The sequence below is a fragment of the Ursus arctos genome, unplaced genomic scaffold, assembly GCF_023065955.2.
Source record: "Ursus arctos isolate Adak ecotype North America unplaced genomic scaffold, UrsArc2.0 scaffold_18, whole genome shotgun sequence".
Taxonomy (NCBI): domain Eukaryota; kingdom Metazoa; phylum Chordata; class Mammalia; order Carnivora; family Ursidae; genus Ursus; species Ursus arctos.
The window spans coordinates 37,629,527-37,654,188 of record NW_026622852.1 but is presented as its reverse complement, the minus strand read 5'-3'; the positions used below and the strand labels follow the sequence as shown (position 1 = coordinate 37,654,188).

The window sequence follows — 24,662 nt, the reverse complement described above, 5'->3', positions numbered from 1 at the left end:
GGATCGAGCCCCGCATCAGGCTCCTCCGCTGGGAGCCTGTTTCTTCCTCTCCCACCTCCCCTGCTTGTGTTCCCTCTCTCACTGGCTGTCTCTCTGTCTGTCAAATAAATAAATAAAATCTTTAAAAAAAAAAAAAAAGAAAGAAAATGAAGTTGGAGCACATCTGAATTCTTGGGTGGTTCTGTTCACTTGGAGTCCATTTCCTACTTTCTGTTAACTAGTCTCAAGCCTGTTGATTTCATGACCCTCATTAGGAGATGACATTAAAATGGTGCTGAATGTGACTTAGCCCTTCCCTTACTTGGGAGGAATCCAGCAGGCTAAGCTAAGTTGTTTTTAGTTGTTCTCTTGGTAGGTCAAATTGTGATACAGATTAACCTTTACCCAGGAAGATGAGGGTAGGGCAGTCCAATTTGTAGGAACTTGGTTTCTCCTGAGGGATCCTTCTTTTTTTTTTTTTTTTTTTTTTAAGATTTTATTTATTCATTTGACACAGAGAGAGAGAGAGACAGCCAGCAAGAGACGGAACACAAGCAGGGGGAGTGGGAGAGAGAGAAGCAGGAGCCCAGTGGAGCATGGAGCCTGATGCGGGGCTCGATCTCAGGACTCTGGGATCACACCCTGAGCCGAAGGCAGATGCTTAACGACTGAGACACCCAGGCGCCCCCTGAGGGATCCTTCTTGACTTAGGATAGGAGAGTTAGTGATTGGCTGTGCTTGGTATAAGATCAAGGCACATCCCAGCATGTCCCAGCCAAGGTTGCTCAGGCGGTTTTGGCCCTTTGTCTCCTAGAGGACACTCCTTGTGAGGAGGTCTGGACCTTTGACCTGGCCTCAAGACAGCTCCTCTCATCTATAGCTCTTAGGACACCTGTGTGAGTATGTTGGCAAAGTGTTTTCACAGTAGCCAGCAAGAATTTAGCAGGCCTGATAGACTCACAAGAGTCATTAAATATCTATTCAGACACTAATGTGAATCCTCATACTTTAACACTATAATTTGTATAATTTTCCCCATAAAATGTACCAGATAATTGAGAATATTCAGCAGTTCCTTCAAAGCACTGATGAACCTCTAAATACTAGAATAATTTAAAAGCTACTTAATTTCTCTCAAATCCCATCTCTATTTAAAGATCTCAATTTCCTGTTCATATCTTCATACTTAGATTATTACATTTGTAACCATCTCTAAAGTTTTGTCTTCACTTGCTGAGAAATATTTGAGAATTTGCCAAAAGTTTCAGAAATGCTTTATTTGGAGTAGGAAGAACTGGTTAATATTAAAGATCGAAACCATTACCAATTTGACATTCCACTTTCTAATGTATCCAAAATGTCTTTTTCTCTGGTTAAAGACAAGTGCTTTCCTAGGTGGCTGTCAGTGGCAGTTGGCTTTCTCTTTAGGATTCTCTCTTTTTGTCTCTTAGGACCATCTGTCTGTCTCAGTGTCTCTCTCTCTCTCACACATACATACATACACACACACACACATGCAAGTTATCACAAGTATATAAAACTGCTGTAAGTTGAGAACGTTGCACATTTGACTTGACTCACTATTTGACTCTTTCCCCATAAGCTGGCTTTGTGTCATATTTAGGCCTCGGGAAAGTTCATGGTTACTCCTTGCCTTGGCCTTTGGGCATCACCCATGGATAGTTGAAATCAGGACTATTAAATTTGTGAATGTCAACATCTATAGTGTACAACCCATTGAAGTAACAATTTAAAGAATATATGAGAGGCGCCTGGGTGGCTCAGTCAGTGAAGCATCTGCCTGCGGCTCAGGTTGTGATCCCAGGGTCCCGGGATCAAGCCCCGCTTTGGGCTCCCTGCCCAGCGGGGAGTCTGCTTCTCTCTCTCCCTCTGCCCTTCCCCCTGCTTGTGTGCACACTCTCTCCCTTTCTCTCAGATAAATAAATAAAATCTTTAAAAAAATAAAGACTATGTGAAAATATTTCTCCTTCCGAAAACACTGGGCATATGTAATGTGTTATTGATTAAGGCAGATGACACAGCCTCCTTAGTTAACAAGGTAGTGGGGAGGCCGTGTCTCATGGCATGAAGAGTAAAGCTTGTAGACACTCCTTGTATAGATGGAACTCTGCTCAGGAGTTCCTCGCATCTTAACGAAAAAGATCTCCATTGAAAACAATGATTCACCCTCTTTCTTTTCTTGTTTTCTTTCTCCGTTCTTCACTCAGTTCTTAGAGCAGCGTGTATCAGAATCACTTTCAGGGATCCTTAGGGTACAGGTTGATTGGCCCCAGCCCCATTTTTCAGTAAGTCTGGACCTGGGCCCAAGAATTTGCATGTCTCACAGGTTTCCGAGCAGCTCTGAGGCTGGAATGAGGCTGGTGCTGAATAAGGCAGGTGATCAGGGACATGCATGGGCAGAGAAACCAGACAGAGCAGAATGAAAGGGAGGTTCTGGGGAAAGTGAGTCTAAAAGCTAAGGAGAGCTTGAAGGGCCTCTCAGATCGTAGAATTAAGTGTTAGGCTTGGAAGTCAAAGATTCCTGCATGTGATTCATTTGTACCTGCGCGTGATGACTGATCGACGATTTGTCAGTTACTGATCGTTTAAATACATGGAATTCCAAGAGTTATTGACCCAGTACACTAAAAATGTACTAGTTTTTAATTTTTTCTTTCTTTTATTTTAAATTAGTTGGCTTCCTGAAGCTCAAGTAGTCCAAAGAGCCCTCAATTCTGCAGCTAACAACGTGTACCAGTATGGAAGAGAATGGATAACGCACAAGGTAAGGGAAGAGCCTCTCTCTGTGGCTTTCTCTCTATAGGGTCTTCATTGGTAGGGGCTTCCTGCTTTGAGGAAGTGTAAGTAGAGATTCTCTTTAGAACAGCTTCTGTTTTTTAAATAGGCTTAAATCTATAAGTCAACAAGAAACCTAACAATGAAAGTAAACTTTCTGGAGGATTGTATTTAATAGTGCTAGTAGCCTGAACAGACACATTGGCCCTTTGCTTCTTGTTCAAGGTAGGTATTCATTATTTGTGCATTAGGACAGAATGATCATTAAGATTGGGTGGTCAAATAAGGCTTTGTGGAGAAAAAAAAAATTTTTAGCAAATATTAAATGTTATTATCTGCTGGTGACTGTGCTTGGCAGTTTCGGGTTTGTTTCATTTAATCTTTCCAAGAAACCTGTAGTAGTCTAAATTGTCTGGCCCCCTTTATGGAGGAAGAAACAAGCTTACCAAGGCTAAGTAAATTCCCAGTGGTCATGTAGTAAATTGCAGAGCTTGGTTTCAAACTGAAGACTAATTCTAAATCCCTTTTCTCTCTACTATAACACGCTAGAAGTGCATGCCCAGCACTGGGTTAGGTGCTTTACTGTGGCACTTGAGATAAACCGTGAAGGAATGATAGGTTTTAGATGAATAGAGAAGGAATCGTGTATTTTAAGGTATATTTATGTGAGCCAAGATGTGGAGGCGGGAGTGTGCTTGAGGAGATTGGCTTGTCTGAAGCTTTGTGGAGGGAATTAAGGACAGAGGATAAGGCACAGTTACTGCAGGTAAGGGTCAGACTCCATGATACAGATTTGGGATGCTCCCTCCTCCCCAGTATTGTCTATGGGAAAGAAAGTAGGTTGGAGTTTTAACATATTGAAGTAATTAGGAACATCTAGGGATTGACAAGATTTGTTGCAGTGAGACGTACGCCCAGAAAAAAAGTATTGGTATGTGATTCCTTGTTCAAAATTAAAAACAAAATCTCAAAAAAAGGTTATCTCGACAATTACACTGTACACATGTGTGTAGTAATCTAATCTAAGGATGGAATTGTGGTTGAGAAAAAGTTAAAAGAAAGATCTGTGTAACTGATTTTCTTGAGTCCATACCAGGTGAGCCAATCAAATGCCACATGGAAGTCTTTAAAAAATATTTGCTGAGTAGGTGAGAGACAAGTTTATGGGTATAGATCTCCAAACTAGTATAGAAGAAGATCCAGCAATTGCAGAAGGCTTTTAGACCTCTAGAACTATGTTGGCTGACTTACTCTGCTGACAGCATAGCATTTAGTTTTTTGGTTTATCTGTTTGAGTTCTGGAATTCTTACCTATTTGGGAAGAGCTGGAAAATGTGCCTTTGATTTTATAGAAATAAATTTCAAATTACTTAGAGAAAAGATAAGTTTGAAACCTTTTGCTGAAGATTTGAAAAGGAAAGACAGTTGAAGACAGGTGGGTATTGCTAACAAAGATTGTAACATATTCATGGTCCCGATTTGGAAGACACGGGGATAATATCTAAAACCAGCCATTGAATGTCCATTGATGAGTGGATAGGTAAAATGTGGTATATCTCTATAATGGAGTATTATTTGGCCATAAAAGGAAGGAAGCACTGATACATTCTACGATATGGATGAACCTTGAAAATATTATGCTAAGTAAAAGAAGCAGTCAGACCACATACCTATGATTCCATTTCTACGAAATGTCCAGAAGTGGTATATTTATAGAGACAAAGAATAAAATAGTGGTTTCTGGGGTAGGGGAGATTGAGAGAAACGAGGGAGTGATTGCTAAGGAGTATGGAGCTGCTTTTTGTGGTAATGAAAAGGTTCCAAAATTGATTGTGGTGATGGTCGCATAACTCTGAATATACTGAAAGAAACTATTGTACATGTAAGAGGGTGGATTATAAGGTGTGTAAATTATCTCAATAAAGTTTTAAATAAAGTATCATTGAAACTATAGGGGTAGCTTTTTTTAAAAGATTTATTTATTTATTTTAGAATTTTAGAGAGAGCACACTCAGGGTGGGGAGGGGGAGGAGGAGTGGCAGAGGGAAAGAGAGAATCCCAAGCAGACTCCTTGCCGAGTGGGGAGCCTGATGTGGGGCTTGATCCTACAACCCTGAGATCATGACCAGAGCCAAAATCAAGAGTCAGATGCTTAACGTACTGAGCGAGCCAGGTGCCCCTACAGGGCTAGCTTTTCTAATAAGCTCAGATCTCATGCAGCTAAAAATCATGTGAGAATTGGGTCCTAAGAGCTAGAGTGTATAAAGGGCTAATGCTAGGGGAATAGGTCATACTCAGAAAAGGAAGAGTTTTTTAGGGTGTGTTTAGGTATGAACAGAGAAGGTTCGTGTCTACCTGCCCCAGTCTACCTTGTCAGCCTTATCTCCTGAATCCTTCATGCATTATTCTACCCAGATCCGCTAGTTTGCAGTTTGCTCAAATCTAGTTTACTTTCTTCATTCGACATCCTTGCTTGAGCTAACCTTTCTGCTTAATATATTCTTTCTGAAATTTGTACCTGGAGATGCTGCCCTGAGACAGCGGGAGAATTAGTCTTGAATGGGTTTTCTCTGTCCCTTCTCCCACGCCTAGAATGAAGAAAGTGACAGCCAGTCCACAAATATGCCAGGCACTGTTCTAAGTGCTAGAAAAAGCAGTAGACCAGAGTTACCCACCTCCCGGAGCTTACTCTGGTGAGAGGAGCAGACATGAAACATGTCAACAAGTAATCATTTCAGATCTAGAAGTGCTGTGACCAGGTAATGTGGAGAGTGACCCAGGGTGATGCCTTAGCTAGAATGCCTGACAGTGTCTCCGAGGTGATGCTTTCACCAACACGGGGAAAAGAATGTTTCAAGATTAGGGCATAGAAAATTCAAAGGCTTTGAAATAGGAACAGGCTTGGTTGAAGGAAAGAAAGAAAGCCAGCGTGGCTGGAATGGGGGATGTGGTGACAGGACCAGCCATAGATGATAAGAAGCAGTTGGGATTTTATTTTAGTTACAAAGATAAACATTTAAAGCAGAAAGGGATGTGACCTGATTTAGGATATTGACAGCTCATTTTGGCTGTTTTGTGGCAGGAATGGAGAAGACAGGAGGCCGGCTAAAAGAATATTATTCCGGTAGTCCAGGGGAGATGTTTATGACTTGGGCTAGGATGGTAGAAGTGGGAATTGAGAGAAATGGTCACATTTGGGATATATTTTTGAGGTGGTTCTGACAGGAATTACTCATGGATTGGATATGGAGTGAAAGGGAAGGGAGTTTTTGGTTAGCCCACCTGGAAGGGTAGCTGTGCCACTTCCTGAGATGAAAAGACCTGGAGGTGGTGGGCGTAGGGCGGAGTGGGGGTGGATTACAGACAGATAGAGCCGTAATTCTGTTTGGGGCATGTTAAGTTAGAGATACCTATCAGATAGCTAAGTCAAGATATCAGAAAAGGCAGTTGGATGTACATAGCTGGGGCTCAGGGGAGAGATCTGGGCTCTAGGTGGAAATTTGAATATCGTCAGATCGTGCCTCACTCTGCCCATCAGTAGAGATGAACTGTGTTGTGTGGTAGGGCTGCCATAACACAGTACCACAGGCTGGGTGCTCAGACAACGGAAATTTATTTTCTCATGGTTCTGCAGGCTGGAAGTCCAAGATCAAGGTGTTGGTGGGATTGATTTCTTTTGAGGGGTCTCTCCTCAGCTTATAGATGCCTGTGTCTTTTTCACATGGTCTTCTGTCTGTGTGTGTCTGTCTCCTGATCTCTTTTTATAAGGACGCTAGTCATATTGCCTTAGGGCCGCTGCTGATGGCCTCATTTTAACTTTGTTACTTCTGTAAAGACCCTGTCTCCAAATACAGTTACATTCTGAGGTATTGGCGGGGGCGTCAGGATTTCAACATGTGAATTTAGGAGGGATACAGTTTTATCCCATAACATGGTCTAAGGAGACAGTACAGACAGAAGAGGACCCAAGATAGTTTCCTGGAGCACTGATACTTTTGAAGGTCATGGAAGTGAGCCAGCAGGGAAGACTGAGGAGGAGTAGCCTGTGAGGTGGGAGGAACCACCTGTGTGTGTCTTAGAGGCTGAGAGAAGCTGTTTCAGGAAAGACTTGGTCAGCTGTAGCAAATGCTGTCAAGGTTCCAAGCAAAGTGAGAACAGAGAACTGCCCACTGACTCCGCATCCCCATTTTATAGATGAGGTTATTCACCTTAAGTTACACGGCTCCCAAAGGCATTCTGACTACTCTGAGTGCCTCATTGTCTTCCGCATACAAAGAGCATCTCCTGTACCACCAGCAGTACCTGTGCTTTGGTGATTCCTCCCATAGCCGTGATGTGGCCATCAGGCCCCACGCTCTCTGGCCCTGTCTTCCTTGTGCCTTGTGATATGTCCTGTAATGTCACAGGGTGGTATTCTGGGTCTGTGAGGTTCTGCTGTGGTTGGCAGCACCACGAGTTGGAAATGATGCTGAATTCTGCCTTAAAAGTCGTTGTGTTGTAGAGTTATTCACTTTCATGCTGTGATAAAGGGATTGCAGGTTTGAGATAGCGCTTTAAGTGTGGGCAGCCTAGATGGGGGCTCTTCTGGGTAAAGCAGGACCTCAGAAACTGAGTTGGCAATGACAGAAAGAATTGGTAGTAGGAAGTCTGTGAGTATCCGACAGTCGTTAATTGAAAGTAATTAAAGGAAATTAGACTAGGAGTAGTTGTGGCTTATAGTTATTTTGGGCAGTTTGCTGTGTTAGGTGTTCTTTGTTCATAGGTTATATATGCTGCAGTTGAAAGAGCATTAGAATTTTTAATCCAGGGGCGCCCGGGTGGCACAGTCGTTAAGCGTCTGCCTTCGGCCCAGGGCGTGATCCCAGCATTCTGGGATCGAGCCCCACATCAGGCTCTTCCGCTATGAGCCTGCTTCTTCCTCTCCCACTCCCCCTGCTTGTGTTCCCTCTCTCGCTGGCTGTCTCTATCTCTGTCAAATAAATAAATAAAATCTTTAAAAAAAAAAAAAAATTTTTAATCCTGCCTCTGCCGGTTAGCCACCTGACCTTGGGCCTGTCATGGGTCTTTCTAAATCTGTTTTCTCATCTTGAAAGAACACAGGTGATAAAAACCTTTTCCTGCCTAACTCTTGGGGTTGTTGTAAAGATCACATAATGTAGGGGAAAGCCATTTGTAAAGTGTAAAATACTATGCAAAGATGAGTGGTTTTTATTATATTCACTCATTTGTATTTGGTTATGAATAAATAAAATATAGAGGAAAACATTGGGCAGATATCTTTGCATCGATATGTCTAAAAACTGGTTCAGATATTTATAAGGACAGTGTAAAGTGAACAAAAGGTATGACTAGGCCACACAAAAGAAAATACACATTGAAAACCAACGTGGAAAAATGGTAACTTTCGTAACTGAAGAAGAAAAGTATAAAGAATTGGTTACACTCTCACACCTATTAAATTATCTATTAGTTTGTCAGTCCATAAGGCTTTGGAAGAATTGGTTTATTCATGCAGTGTTGGGAATATTAATTGGCATAATCCCTATAGAAGATAACTTAGCAATGCATAGCAAGAGCCAGTAACGCGCCTCTCTCCTTTGAGTCCTGTACATTTATCTTATTACTAATAATAGGAAAAAAATTATAAGGACTTTCATTGCAGTGTTACTTGTGACATTAAAAATTGGGAACCATCTCTCTACTCCTTGATCGGGTAATGATAAAGTAGTACCAAAACTTAATGAACTGGGGTGCCTGCCTCACTCATTTGGTAGAGCGTGCGACTGTTGATCTTGGGATTGGGAGTTTAAGCTCCAAGGTGGGTGTAGAGATTACTTAAAAAAAAAAAAAAAAGAAAAACTTAATGAACTAATGTGGAACCATTAAAAATAAAGACGAAGGTTAGTGATGAAGTGACGAAGAATTCTAAATTATATCTAGAAACAGGCAGAAAGTTGCAGAGGACACGGAAAAATGGAAACAGTTGTGGTAATAAAGTGGGACTACAAATTAGTATTTATCTTTTAAAAAATGTCTTTGGGGCCCCTGGGTGGCCCAGACGGTTAAGCATCCAACTCCTGATTTTGGTTCAGGTCATGATCTCAGGGTTGTGGGATTGAGCCCCATGTCAGGCTCTGCATGGGGCATGGAGCCTGCTTAAAATTCTCCCCCCCCCTCAAATGAATGAATGAATAAATTAATTCTTTACTATTATGTTATGGTTTTAATAACAAAACATGGGGTATTATAATGAATAACTTTCCTTGAAGTTATCTTGTCTCACTGTACTTGATCCCAGAAACCCTGAAGCCAGTCTCATTAGTCATAACTCTTGAGACTTGACATCTTTCAGCAAACTATGGGAAATGTTTGTGTTTATAGCTAAGGTCCTAAAATTTTACTTAAAGTTCTGCAGTAATTCTTATACTGGTGATAAATGTAACATAAGATTTCTGTGTAATGGATGAGCAGTTAGGCCACATGCAACAGATTTTTCTCTGGGCAGTTAAGATTTGCTAAGTCAGTGATCATGGCTTCATATGACCATTCTCTTCCAACCTGAAGTACCTCTCTTAGAGACCCCAAAATAGAGGGAACCAAAAAGCCAAGAAAGGCAAGGAAATTTGCTACGAATAGTGAAGAGTGGAGTTTAAGAAAAGATCATAAGGTGGCTGGAGGCAATTAAATGTCTGGAACATTTTAGTTTGATTTGGAACAAATGTAAAGACCCAGCATGAATTAATTTGACTGGATTGTTGTCTGAAATATTAAACCAGATCGTATCTGTATTTCTTCCAGCTTCATAAAATTCTGGGAGATAAGGTGAACAATACTGCTGTAATTGAAAAGCAAGTACTAGAACTTTGGGACAGACTGTATCATTCTTGGTTTGTAAAGGTAAGTTATTTTATTAGAGGATTTCAGCTGTAAACTGATAAAGTCCTTTTATTTTACAGACTCATTGTCTAGATAGATGTTAATGAGGTAGATATTAATATTGGGGTATCATTTATTGAAATTTTTAAGTTACAAGGTCTTAAACTTTAGGTCATTAAAAGTCCGCTTGAATTGATGGTTAATCTCCATGCAGAACCCACCAGTCCCTGTGATGTAGTGTTTTTCATCTGGTGTTCATTATCACCAACAGCATCTCATCTCATTACGTAGAAATGCACCATAAACCACATATACAATGTTAATTTTTCTAGTGGCCACCCTAAAACACTAACAGGTGAAATTAATTTTAATAATTTCACTTACCCCAGTATACTCCCAGTATATTATCATTTCAATATGTAAACAAGTAGAAAAATCTTAATGAGATATTTTATATCCTGGTTTTTTTCTTACAAGCCTTGGAAACCTGGTGTATTTTGTACTAATGCCGTTTTTGGACTCCCTCCATTTTAAGTGCTAATAGCCACATGTGATTAGTGGCTACTGTTTGAGATAGTATAGCTCTAAACATTAAGAACTTTCTCTTCGAGGAAGTAAAATATATTCCAAAGTTTGGAGATCTTTAGTTTTAATCACCCTTGCACCTGTTACTTGTGCTCTTACTTCAGAATGTATGACGGAAAATAATACCATTTCCCCCTAAACATAAAAATGCTGGTTTTGACAGCAGCTGGTTGTTTGGGGTCATGTGGGTTGGCAGGGCTTGTGGGCCTCCAGGAACAGTGCTGTGGAAGATGACTGTCCAGTGGGGAAGGAGGCAGAGAACGGGACAAGTTGGTGTTCAGTTTTCACAGGGTGGACAGTAAGGAGAAGAGGAACATGTATACATCAACCTCTTCACTTGGAGTGGAAGGGAGGAAAGCTCAATTTGAAATTTGAATTTGTTGCTCAGTGACCTGTTTTTACTCTTCCCCTGGGATGAACTGAGGGAACAGTGTTGGTTTTTGTGGGTTTCAAAGAGTGGCGGTTAGAACTAATTGAGGAATTTGTAGGTAGTTATCTGCTGAAGAACCGGTCAGTTGGAAAGGTGTCTGTTTCTTCTGCAATATCTGGGGCTTCTGCTTACAGACAGCTTTTTCTATCCCTCACCCCCTTTAAAAAACTTCATTTTATGATCAAGGAAGGGCAGTGTTTTAAAAGCATAGGTTTCTAAGTAGGTAGGTGCATTCCTTTCTTTATGTCTTTTACTAGGACCTAATGTCTTCATTGCATAATGAAGAGTGATATCACTGTGCCAGTAGCAAAAGTGTCAGAATGCAAACAAAATGTCAAGGAACTACTTCTGTTTCTGAATGTTAACCTCACTGGTCACTTTGTTTATTCATATCTCTTTCAAATTTAACTATTCCTGCATTCTTGTCAGTGTAATTGTCTTCCATATAGAGTTAGGTTCCCCCCATTCTTGTTTCTTTTTCATTTTCCCCCATTTTGTCGAGAAATCATTGATATATAATGTATTAGTTTTAGGTGTCCTTTATATTCTCTCCCTCTTGCTCTCTTTATCTTGTATGGAAGATAGGGAGATGAAGAAAGGAGGAAAAAAGCAAAAATGGGAGACCCAAAAAAAGGTAGAGGGGCTGAAAAGAAAAAAGAAAGTAAATGCTGTGTTGGGGTGCAGTTGTACATCTTGAGGAATAAAGTGTGTTCACAACTGTATTTAGGAAGGGACCACTTGAGCTAGGGTGACATGTGGTATCAAGAAGGTAAACAGAAAAATATAGTTCAGGTCTTTAGGTGGAGCTCTTAGCCGATTTCTTAAATAATGCACAATTTTTCACCTTTGAGTAACTATTAAGGTGCTCAAGTGGACCTAGACCAAAATGGGGTATTTATACTTTTTATGCTTTGGGTTAAGATGGAGATTTCACGTCTGAACCATTTTATTCCGTAGAACGTAACGCACTCTGGAAGGCACAAAGGACACAAGATGCATATAAGTCGTCAGAATAGCTGGCTGGGAGACATTCTGGACTGGCAGGATATCGCTTCCTTTGTTCACGAGAACATTGAGACATTTCTTTCGGTAAGAAGTAGTATTTTTAGTTGAACTGGACTTAGAAATAAAAACAGAAATTCTAATTTCCAGTTGTCCTTGCACCCTTAGAGGCCTTTAGTTACCCTGTTTTTAATGCCATGACCTTTACAATTTTGAGAGTTATAAATGCGCTAGAAAGATGTCCAAAAGCCATAGGCCTCAGGGGTAAGTAGTTCCCCGGGTGCCGCCTCTGTGGTTGAAGAGTAACTGAGAAATGCCGAGTCAGGAAGCGTGTGTACAGTGTTGCGGACTCTCAGATTCTGAGGTACAGGTATCCTTGTCCCCTTACGCTGACCAGGTCATCCCCAGGCTGGACCCCTAGAGAGAGAGCGGCCTTTCTGGTGGGCAAAGTCTTTGGCAGATGGAAATATGGTTCCGGTTACGTTAGAGAGACTGGATGTTCCTCAACCCACTCTCTGGCCATGTTCCACCCACCTCTGCCTTGTTTGCCAAAGGGTCAGAGGCAGCAAGGAACCGCTCTTGGTTCCACAGCGTGTTTGGTAAAGTGTCTTGGCATGTGGCTTTTCACAGAGATGAGAGGAATTTTCTTGTGAATAGACTCATGACTTTCATCAAGTTAACAAAAGTTGAAGTTTGCAATGCTAGATTTTTTTTTTTTTTTTTAAGATTTTATTTTTAGGTAATCTCTACAACCAAAGCAGGGCTCAGACCCAAAACCCTGAGATCAGGAGTCACACACACTACCAGCTGAGCCAGCCAGGCGCCCTGCAATGCTCTATTTTTTTAAGTTTAATTTTTATCAAACTAATAGATGACCATAATGGATAGTCAGAAATATTTTAGATTTTTTAGTAAAAAACAACAGTGACCTGCTTTGTGCTTCCCCACTTCAGTCTCATTTTCTAGAAACAGCTATCAATTCTTTCAGCTTTCTCTGGGTATTTACCTCTGAATTTCCAAAATAAGGTTTATGTTGGTCTTTTTTGGTTTTGCAATTTTCGATATTATATTTTGGCTTCCTGATATGCAAGATGAAGATAAAGATATGATTTTGAAGCCTCTCCGTGCTCTCTTACACCACCTTTGGGATTTTCTTACAACTCCTTTGGTCCCCCCCACTCCCTCCACCCCACACTCACACTTGCCCTTCCTCCCATGCACCTAATACAGCTATAACAGTTAAGTTAGGTGTTAAGTCTAGAAATTCATCTCCTTCAGTTCTAAGACTTTATGGTTTTGATAGTCCCTTCCCTCTGTCTTCTCTAGTCCAGTGGCCATGAAACTTTTTGGTCTGAGGATTCCAGAGTGTGTGTTTATGTGGGTTCTGTTGATTATTATTGTATCAGCAGTTAAAACTGAGAACTTTAAAAATACTTATCAATTCACTAAAAATGATGTTACATGTTAACACTTTTTTTGCATCTGCAAGGTAACCTTTTTCCAAAACAAAAAATAATTTAAAAAAATATTTTATTTATTTGAGAGAGAGACAGAGAGAGCACAAGCAGGGAGTGCCAGGCAGAGGGAGAAGCAGGGTCCCCGCTGAGCAAGGAGCCCGATGCGGGACTCAATTCCAAGACCCTGGGATCATGACCTGAGCCGAAGGCAGCCATTTAACTGACTGAGCCACTAAGGTGTCCCCAAAACAAAAAATAATTCAGTGAGAAGAGTGGCTTTCTTTTATATTTTTGCAAATCTGTTTAATGTCTGGATTCTCATATCTGCTTCTATGTTCAGTCATTTGGAACACATTGTTTTGATTGAAGTATGTGAAGAAAATTCCAGCCTCATACAGATACGTAGCTGGAAAAGAGGGGAGTCTTTTAATAGCCTTTCAGATAATTGTGGCTTTTCTTTGATACTACACCAAAACTCACAAACGGTATTTCTTAAAGGTTAGTTGCAGTGTGGAATTTGAAACCATATCAATAAACTTTTTGTACTGTCTTATATTAAAGTCCATTGATGTATCTTGGCTAGAAATGGATCTTTTACTCTTTCATGTTTTTGTGATATGCACTGGTCATTTGGAATATTGGTTCACTGATTTTTCTGCATCATCTAAGTATCAGCACACATTTTTATAGAGTATAAAACAATCACATTCTTTAATATAACTACGTATCTCATCAGAAAAAAATCTTAAGGTGTCAAGGTCAACCCTTGATCAAATTTTTTTATTTCTGCCTTCATCCTTACAATATCCAGTAGCTCTCAGGTTCCGGACCTTTCTTCCTAATCCTCTTGGGTACACAGAAAGGTTTTTGGAGACTGCCAGTCTACAATTAATGTATTCAGTTAATTTCTTAAGAATTACCGCAGAGTATTTCCTATCAGTGTGACCCAGAAACTATGTAAAATTTTTTTGATAAAAATTCCAAAATGACAGAAGCCCCCAAAAGAATGCATGTAAAAATCACAAGTAAGGGCATTGTTGATTTGTTTCTTGGAATCAGTGGTGTTATTCATTCATTCTTTATCCCACAAGGTCAAATGGTCAGTCATGCATATTTTCGTAGGCATTGCAAAGCATCTTCAAGATTTTCTGTAAGGAGTTATTGTAAATGAAACCAGCCTGCAAAAGCTCTCCCATGAAGACGGAGCTGAGGTTTGCAGGAAATGCCAGGGACAACAAAATATGCCTTTATAAATGGCACATTTGAGATAGGAAAGGAATGGATAGGCCTTTCATAGAACAGATGGTATAACTTGCACATAGGACAAAAAACAGAACTGCTGTTTTGGAAAGGGCACACCAAAATAAAATCAGACGTTAGACTTCTGGTCCCAGCTCCAGGTCCGCTTACTAGCTCCAAGGCCCTTTGGCAAGTTTTAAAAAAATCTCTGAGCTTCAGTTTGTCTGGCTTTACAGTAAAGATCATATCATCTGCATTGCTTCTGTCACAGGGAACAGATGTTATCATGAGGGAATTTAAGTTCATGAGGAGCTAGGAAATGAAAACATGTAGGTGTGGCATAGATATTGTACGTCTTCTTTTAGTAATATTTAACGGGTATTAATAACTTCGAATAGCTGGTTCTAGTGAGTTTGCAGGTGATGGGTTAGATGAACGCTGTAAGTCTTGGTGTAAGGGTCATCATCTGTTTGAAGAAAGATTTTCAGCTGCAGAGTTCTGCCCTTGACCTGTCTGTTCATTTCTTATGATTTTAGTGAAATCATCCAAGTGATGCTTTTGTGTTTGTGGGTGAATCTAAGTTTGGAGGCCGGGGGAGGCAGCTAATAAGACAAATACTAGAATTTTCACGGTCTGCACTTGTGATCCTATACAGGTTGCATTCTGGCATATTTTCCTGTGGGTATTTTTCCTATAAATATCATTTTTACATAGTTATAATCATGCTGTATATCAACTTTTCATTTCCTGCTTTTTAAATGCTGCAGTATTTCAGAAAATGTTTTTCTACGTTATAATAGAGCTATCTTTAATGGCAGCCTAATATGATTTGGAGTTAGGTTTACCATGATTTTCTTAACCATTTTCCTTACTATTCAATGTTCGCATGCTTTCAGATGATTTTTTTTTTCATTTAAAATAATACTCCGTTCTTTTCAGTTTCTGGTACTCACACATTTGTACTAAAAGCACAGCAGAGAGCTGTGGAAACTTCTTTCTGGAGGATTAGTTCTGATGTTCAGCTTTCCCTCTTCATCAGATCTTAGAGTCTCTGTGGATTGTCATGAGCCGGAACGTGAGCCTCCTTTTCACCACTGTCACGACACTCCTGACCATCCTCTTCTACAGTGGGACTGCCCTTCTCAATTTTGTGCTGTCTCTGGTATGTACAGGGAGATAATGGCATGGCACCTCTCCCACAGGAAAGCATGTTCTTGGTTCCATTTATGTTTCCTTCCTGTAGTTTCCAAATGTGATTTTTTAGGAGATACTATCCTTTGTTTTGCAGATAATTTTCCTGACCACACTATTTTATCTGTTAAGTTCCAGTGATGAGTACTACAAGCCAGTGAAGTGGGTGATAAGCCTGACACCACTGTCTCAGCCAGGTCCTTCTTCTAATATTATTGGCCAGTCTGTGGAAGAAGCCATCAGGTAGGGACAAGATTTATGCTGTTCTTCTTTCCATCAGAAACTGCTTTCTGGAAGAAGCCTGTTTTGTGTCCTGAGCATTTCTAATAACATCCATTGCTAAATTAGTGACGGACCTTGGTATTTTCAAAAATTTTTATTTCCTTTTGAGAGAATAATGTGAGCAGTGCAAGCGTTGCTAAGAAAAATAACTCAGTTTCAGTTTCCCGCTGTCAGTCCTGTGAGTTACAGCTCTCCCCCACTGCAGGCTCCTGCTCTGGCTGCAGCTCCTGTCATCATGTCACTCGCTGGGGAGAAGCCCCCTCTGGCACCACATGTGTACCTCCCCTTCTCTGGGAGCCCTCCTGTTCTCAGGAACTGCAGCTTTGGCCAGGGAGTGGCAGTTGATGATCTTTGTTTCTTCCGCTCTTCCTCTCTAGCTAGGCTGTGCCCCTTGCATGAGGTAGATCAGATCCTAGAAATACAAAGTTTCTGGTTATTTCAAGTCACAGGCTATGTGTACGTCACAGGTTCTGGCCAGAAACTTCCATCATGTCTTGTGGGGTCCATGTATTGCAGGCTTGGCTTCTGAATGAGATGAGTCTTCAACTTTTTTCTTCATATGCGCTTTCCAAGTCATTGGCTCCTTCCCGCCCCCTCCTCCGCCTTTCCTCCTTGTCATTTTGGATAGGGAAAGGCCTTTTGCAGACCAGGCCTATCTCAGCTCCTTCCCCACCCTTATCCCCCATTGCTTTTAGCTCATTAGGATTCTACTGTATTTTTACTGCCTATGAATAGTTGCCCAAATTAAATCCTCATGTTATCAGAGCTTCTTTTTCTAATAAGTTGTTCACTAAGTGGTCTTAAACTTATCTTGAATAGTGGATCTTTGGTTGGCATTTATGTTTCTACTTACTTTCAAGAAATAGCATTGTTTGGAACTAGTCTTTCATGGAAATCTTGATTTGACCTGATAATTGTTTGACTGATCTTGGCTTATTTCTTCATTGTGTTCATTTAACAAGTGGTTGAAGATACCACTTTGGTCGCTGGAAAACCCTCGACATATTCAAATAGCATGCATGTTCCTAAAATATATTCTCTCTAGAAGGTTTGCTGGGTTATCTTTCTTTTTCCTACTAGTAAGGCCTGGGTAAAGTCTTCATCAATATCTTGCTTCCTTTATTGGCCATCAGGTAGGATTTTTTAAAATGCCCTTATCCTCTGTGGTGCTGTTGGGTATCCCTGTGGGGCCATCTATGTAGAGATTCCAAGTTTGGGAGTGTATTATCTAATGTAACAGTTTTCAGGGTGAAGCTGTCTTCAGGGAAGACACTTGTTAGCTTTAGCATCCCTTCTAAGTCTGTGTGATTATTGGGTATCATCTTTATTGAGTAAATAAAATGCTGAAAACTCTAGCAATAAATTCATGTCAGTTTATCTAAGTGACCTCTGTCTGACTCAAAGAAGTTTATGTAAATAACTCAACCAAAAAGAAAAATAACCTTCTACCTTCCCAGTAGGCTGAAACTATTGAATCAACTATGTCAAAGGTTGGCAGAATCCTTTAGTCAATGTGACTAAAGCCGAGCCTTATAGAAAAATATATACCTTGTCCCATTAAGAACTTCAAGAGAGACACTTCTTTCTCCTGAAATAACCTTTATTAACACTGACTCTTATTCTCACAAAAGCTTTTCTGTTTTCAAATCACAGTTCTTGAATTTTCTCTTGTTCTGCTTTCTTAGAGTGAACCACTGGTTAGCCGTCCTCTGTCATTCCAGTCAGTTTTGTTTTCATACCAAATATGCCAGCTCCTTTGTTTTAAACTTAATTCTTTAATGTCATGGTTGCTTGGAATTGGTAAGCAGAGCTGTGATTCGTACCTTGGTCCAGCTGATTGAAAGCACATATCCTGGGGCACATATCCTGGCTGGCTCAGTTGGTGGAACATATGACTCTTGATTTCAGCGTTGTGAGTTCGAGCCCCATATTGGGTATAGTGTTTACTTAAAAATAAAACCTTTAAAAAAGCAAGCAAGCAAGCAAGCAAGCACATATCCTTCTGGTATATCATGGTACCTTCTTCCAGGAGGAGCTGGTTGGGACAGAAGATTATGAGTTTAATTTGTGGCCCTGTTAGGACTGTTCAGATGGACACATGAGGCTGGCAGCTAAAAATTCAGATCTTTGGCTCACAAGGGAATTTGAGATTAGAAAGAGTATGGTCATCTACAGGGAGAGGGAATATATATGTGCCTTTTCACAAATTAGACTTGCCTTATCTTCTTGGGATTGTAAACACTAATTATGCACTGTAACAGTGGCCCATGTCTTGGTTCCAAAGGATACTGGTATAAAACCATTCGTTTTCTCATATTTTTAATATAGGAAAAAATTTAAACCCTCAGTACCAGAACTATAATCTTAATGGTTGTCAAAACTGAAAAATACAGTACAGACTAGATAACTTGTCTGGACCATTTGCGTAACCACCACTATATCAAGTTATGTAAATTGAAGATTATAACTCAAAACAATTTTTAGCAGTCCAGGTGCTTTTTGTCTCTTTCTTTACTGGGTCAAATTCAAGACCTAAAATGGACAGGTTTTACGCAGATGCCTCTGAAGAAACTTCTCACATATGTAAGATAACAATGAGTTCTAGTTCTCAGAGCTCTTGTCAGATTTTTCATTCTGAAGGATTGTGTTCAAGATAGAATATGTTTCTTCATGGACAAAGATTTTAAGAGGAAAAATATTATACAAGTGATGATGAAAATGTTATTATAAAGTCCTGAGAGTGTAATTTAGTCTGCAAATCATCAATGAAATCAGACTTCATAAACATCAACCATTAGTCGTCATCACTGTTGCGGTCAAGTGAAAATCATTCAACTCGTTTTATATGATCTATCAATAAGTTGAAAGTGGAGTTAACATTGGGAGTTAATTGCATGGCCAGGCAGTCAGAGTGTCTTGGCTTTTGAAGCTTCGCCTTCTGAAATACATGGTCACTTTCTGATCACCATCTTGTTGAATTTTTGAACCTCAGTTACGATTCTCAGTTCTGAATAAGTGTTTTTTCTAAATGGAATATGTTTGTGTATTCAGTTGGGTTTTCATTTCATGAATTTTTGAGTTAGTGGCATGCATCCCTTATCCCCAAACCATTTTCGTCCCTGTAGAGCATGTTGTGTCCTGAATGTTTGCATCACACCCTTCTCCCCCGATGCTCCCATTCTGCTTGCTCTGGTGGAGATATTGCACATTACTAAGTTGCATGTTGTCACGGCCTCCGTGCAATTTAGTGTGTGTGATATTTTCACATGAGTGCATGCACACGGGTATGGCTCTTGCTTGTGGGATTACAGCTTTTCAGTGCTGGGGGGGGAGTCCTACTTATGAATTGGATGGAAGAATGTATGTACTGTGAGATTTCTTTTCTTTTCTTTTTTTTTTTTTTTGAAAGTGAATGTGCTTCTCACCTCTACCCCCCCAACTCTGGAGAATTAGAAGTATTTGGGTTAAAAAAAATCAGTGTCCATCATTCCGTAAATCAGTATTTCCATTTTTGACTTTGAGTAAATTAAATATTCATTGGAAAGAAATTCTCACGAGTTTAAGGTTATAAGCATTTGTTTAAATTAAAATATATAAGGAAGATTTAAAGCTGTAAGAAAATATATTTTCATTTATTTGAAGAGGTAGCTCTCCTAACACTGGGATAGAGAAACAGAATCTCCTATGCATGTTTGGGAAAATCAAATGAACTGAAGTTCTTAAATAATAACCAACTCAGTAAAAATAATGCCCTTTTAAACTACTTGATTATAGATCGGTCTAATAATCTTAAACCTTTATGTCAAGTTTCCAAGGAAATGACCTTAGGAAATTTTGTCTTATATTTAGTTTCCCATTGTTTAAAAATTGTTAAATTAATTTTAATAGCCTTATAATTGAATTAGTGTTGAGATACAAATGTTTGCTGTTTGTCTATATGATTGAAACAGCCCCTTGTTAATTTTTTAGTTAGCATTGGAGTAAGCATCCATAATCAGTGGGCACTGTCAAAGATACAAAACCATGTATTAATGTATAAAAATATTGAATTAATATTTCTACTGCCAAGGACTCCAGTTGATTAAATGTGATGTCACCGTTGGATGCTTCTGTGTGTGACAATGACTCACTGTTTTTTTCAGTGGGGATGGAAGTGGCCTCTCCCTGTGCTCCTCAGCAGCACACTCGGTCTGCTCATGCGGCATGACCGTTCCCCTCTGCAATGGGGAAATCAGTGTCAACCAGGTTTCTGTACACTTCACGGTGGAGCTGGGTCTCTGGGGCAGATGAACCAGGAAACGGAAGGAGATGTAACTTTTCAAGAGAGGTTAGGTAGTAATGAAGAGAGCTGGGGGATACTTCTCTCCGATGGGTAATTTTATCTGCTGTGTTTCTGGAAGCCAGCCTGCCCTGTCTACTACCTGGCCTTCCCTGGAGGGGTAGTATATCACAGTGAAGGTAGAACCCTGGTAAGGTCATGCTCCTGGCTGTTTCCTGAGGGAACAATAATCTGATAGTCTTCTGTTTGACCTTTAGAAAGAAAAGAGGGCAGAACCAGTGTAAGGAAGTGTTGGAAGTAGGCAGAATTTGATTTTGGACTCTTTTCTTTCTTCTTCCTTAGACACGTGCTCTCTACTTGTCTATGGTCTAGAGCCTGGTGTCCTCTGAGGGCATGGAGCTGCTCGACTGTGGCTTATCATTCTCCTGAAACCCCTCCTTGCTTCAGTCTCATTCCATTAATCCAGGTCATCTGATCAAATCCTGGGTTGTCTGGCCAGTTTTCTCTCACTTATTTAGAAAAGTAACAACAACGCCCTTCTTTTTTTCTTTTTTTAAGCTTCCTCGCCATCTCTCCCTACAAGAACACCCTTTTGGTCAGAAGTGAGAGAGGGCTGAGAGCTGAAGGAAAATATTAATTACCTTGTGAAAGAATTAAATTTCATCTTTGAGTTTGTAAAGGGTAAGGAGAGACCTGGTTAAGAATTATATCCTAACCTAACCAGGCATTTTTTTAAAGATTTAAAAAAATATATATATTTATTTGAGAGAGAGAGAGCGCTCATGCATGCGTGCATGTGTGCATGAGCAGGGGGGGAGCAGAGGGAGAAGCAGACTCCCTGCTGAGTAGGGAGCCCGATGTGGGGCTCGATCCCAGCACCCTGGGATCATGACCTGAGCTGAAGGTGGACACTTAACCGACTGAGCCACCCAGGTGCCCCCAGGCTCTTTTTTTTTTTTTTTTTAAGATTTATTTAATTGAGAGAGAGAGAAAGCGTGAGCGGAAGGGGAGCAGAGGGAAAAGGACAAGCAGACTCTACTGAGTGGGGAGCTGACGCAGGGCTCAAGCCCATGACTCCAAGATCATGACCTGAGCCAAAATTAAAAGTTGGGCACTCAGCCGACTGAGCCACCCAGGTGCCCCTAACCAGGCATCTAAAACTGTTCAAGCCCCTGGTGCAGAAGAATTAGATACATAGTTGATCCCTGAACAATGTGGGGGTTAGGGGACACTGACCCCCTTCATTGCCGAAAATTCGTGTGTGACTTTTGACTCCCCAGAAACTTAACTGCTAATAGCTTACTGTTGACCAGAAGCCTTACTGATAACATAAACAGTCAGTTAACACATATTTTGTATGTTATTCTTGTTATATACTGTATTCTTACAGTATAATAACCCAGAGAAAGGAAAATGTTATTAAATCATAAGGAAGAGAAGATATATTCCATATTGTAAAATATCCCCACATAAGTGGACCTGCATAGTTCAAACCCATGTTGTTTAAGGATCAACCATGCAGTTGTGTAAACGAGGCATGGACACACACCTTTAGTGCCGCACAGTATAAATCCACAATAGTGTTTATTAGGGGAAAATGTAGACAACAACTGATTGTGAATGTACTTGGAATTTTTATCACAGAGAGGTATGCTTAGGTGGGACCTGACTGCACTGGGTGCCCTGGAGCCTGCCCTCCAGTAGAGGGGAGTCCTGCCCTTTTTGGGTGTGCATACGGCACGGGGCAAGGGAACGTCTATAAGACTAACAGGGGAAGGTTTCTGAATGAGGATGTGGCCTTGTTAGAAAGGGGGAGCTTCCAGCTCTGTGGCTGGTATCAGCCTCATCCCTTGAGCTAAATCAGACGTGTTGCACCAGCTTGACTGAGGAAAAGAACAGGGTCTTCTGAATTTGATTTTCTTAAATTGCTGAGTGTTAGGAAAGCCTGGAGATGTAGTTGAACAATGTCAATGGTCTTTGAAGAATCTCTGAAAAGAGAGGTCCCAGAAGACTGGGCACAGGCAAATACCCTATTCAGGAGAGAGAATTGAAATAGACAGTAGAGGAAAAACTAAGTGTTACATGCATATTAGCCTGATGAGCTTGATGTGGGTTTTCCGTGAATTTCTGTAGTAGGTGCTTGATCATATGGTTGTGAACAGTTATGAAGAGAGGGTGACTTCCACTGGCACCGTGCGTTCACGCAGCGCAAGTCATATGTAACCACCCTTAGAAAATGCCGCAAGTCAGAACTTTTGTGATTTTTTGCAAGAGATTTGATGAAGTATGTCATACTGTCTTTCTTTGATGGCAAGATAGGAAAATGCTCACTGAATTTGAGTATCCAAAGAGGGTTGATTAATGGGTTGATATCAGTGAGTGAATGAAATGAGCAAGTGATCTTTCATTGGTATGATTATAAGGAATAAATACTCTTTGCATTGATTAAACTTGTGATTTCTGGTAACCTATTCAACTGTATTGTGCGTGTCATTAATTATGTGTCAGATAAAGTTGTATTTGGTTATGAGAATGAACAATTCCTAGCAGTCTCTGAATTTTAGGTTCCAAAGAACCTGAGAGATGAGTGATTGTATACACAGTATTTTGGGTGTTTGCTCATGTAGCTTCCTCAGTACCTTACAATTTAAAATGCTTAATCTAAGACTTTGTGGTATGCTGCTGCTTCTCCCAGCTTTGCCATACCCTGTATCTCTTTAGCACACAGCAAAAATTGGTATACTTCCAAAAACTGCAAGGAGTAAAAAGAAAGTTACTATGTGCATTATTTTTAGCCTTACTGAATTAATGCTAATTGGTAATAATGACGCAACTCTCTAATAGCACCAACTTAATTGCGTGCTTACTGTGCACCAGTCACTAAGCTTATCACTTTAGTTGCATTATTAATCTTCATAATAACATTAGGAAGTGAATGCTTGTGTCTGTTATCTCTTTTACAACGAAGGAAAGTGAAGCTCAGAGAAGTTTTACAGTTTTGAAGATCATGCCACTAACCCATGACAGAACTGGGATTCCAGAGCATTTGGTGACAGAGCCAGAGCTCTCGCAGGTCTCGTGACCCCCGTTTCTGTATTCTTGCCGCCGAATCCACATTTTGTTTGCCTTCATTAACATTTCTCACGTATTACTGCATTTTTGACTGCTGCCTTCCTCACCACCACTCTTTTCGTTTCATTTATTACCTCTTGGAGTCTCCTAACTTCTGGGCCCATGGCCTCCAGTTCTGTCTCTTCTTTCATCCATCCTCTACCTGACATTTGCTGAGCACCTGCTGTGCGCCAAGCGTGCTCTGCATATATTATTTCATTGATTTCCTCTTGGGTCCCCTCATTCATCCAGAAAAGAGACCTCTGGTCAGATATCAAGAGAATTTTTCAAACTGGCAGTATAGTTTGGTTTTTTAAAAACTGAGGACAAAAAAAGGCTCAAAATGAGGGCCTGAGTTCTTCCAAGTAAAAAGGCAATAACAACCCTCTTGAAATTGTTGGATCTGTACTAGATCAGTGTGGTGTACTAACTCCCAGTCTAGACACCAGCTCACTAGAAGCCCAGACATCTGGTGGCGCGGTGGGTCATGGAGCTGTGCCAGCAAGGCATGGGTGCACACACTGTGGGCACTGTATGTGCCTTGTGGCATCTCTCATTGCTCCTCTTCCTCAGCCCCATGTTCTCTTTTCCACAACATTTCACTCTAATAGGGTGAATAGGATCCCAGTTTGTCTCAGGATGGCTATACTGAGCCCCAGTCCCCTTTGGAAGTGGGCAGCTAGAATGGCCACTATCGAACAATCGCCCTGGCCAGAACCAGACGCAGGTGTCATGCAGCTGCCCGGGCTTCTGTTGGTGGTGTCTTGGCTTTGAGGACCATTAAGTATGTGTTTGGCCTGCAGGTGAATATCTTAGTAATATATGATAGGAATCTGGATACCAAAAATACATCTTTATCCAACATCTTGACCTTTAGTGAGTTGGGTGCCTTGATTGGGAGTTAATATACCAGAGCAACGTAGTACCCAGATCTAACAACGTCCAGAAGAGTTTTCTCGCCTTTGACCTGTAAATAGCTTAGCACCACCCCCCCGGCCCCCACCCTCATTTTGAGCTTTCTGCTGGTTTTTTTTTTTTTTTTAAAGAAAAATGCATATGCACTTTCAGCTTAACAGATTTATTTGATTTTTGACCAGGAGTCTCTTTTCTGGATGAATGAGGGGACCCAACAAGGAGTCAGTGGAACCACATAGGCAAAGCGTGTAACTCAGTGCTTGGCACGTGGTGGGTTGTATTAGTTTCTGATTGTGGCTGTAACATGACCATCACCTTAGTGGTTTAAACCACGTAGATTTTTTTTTTTTTTTTTTAATCTGGCATTTCTGGAGGTCAGAAGTCCTAAGAATAAGGTGTCAGCAGGGCTGTGTTCTTTCTGGAAGCTTTAGAGGAGAATCTGTTTCCTTGCCCTTTCCAGCCTCTGGAGGCTGCCTGCATTCCTTGGCTCATGACCCTCTCTCCATGTTCAAAGCCAGCA

At 40.6% G+C, this 24,662-nt stretch overlaps 1 protein-coding gene across 3 annotated transcripts in view; it reads left to right on the top strand.

Moving 5' to 3' along the window:
* TMEM245 (transmembrane protein 245) overlaps positions 1–24,662 on the top strand; it is a 99,680-nt gene that overhangs the window by 50,544 nt on the left and 24,474 nt on the right. For all 3 annotated transcript variants that reach the window (XM_044386753.3, XM_026506049.4, XM_044386752.3), the window contains 5 exons: positions 2,674–2,764; positions 9,574–9,672; positions 11,624–11,755; positions 15,404–15,526; positions 15,653–15,798. In XM_044386753.3, the coding sequence (XP_044242688.1) occupies positions 2,674–2,764; positions 9,574–9,672; positions 11,624–11,755; positions 15,404–15,526; positions 15,653–15,798 (591 nt within the window). The remainder of the gene's footprint in view (positions 1–2,673; positions 2,765–9,573; positions 9,673–11,623; positions 11,756–15,403; positions 15,527–15,652; positions 15,799–24,662) is intronic.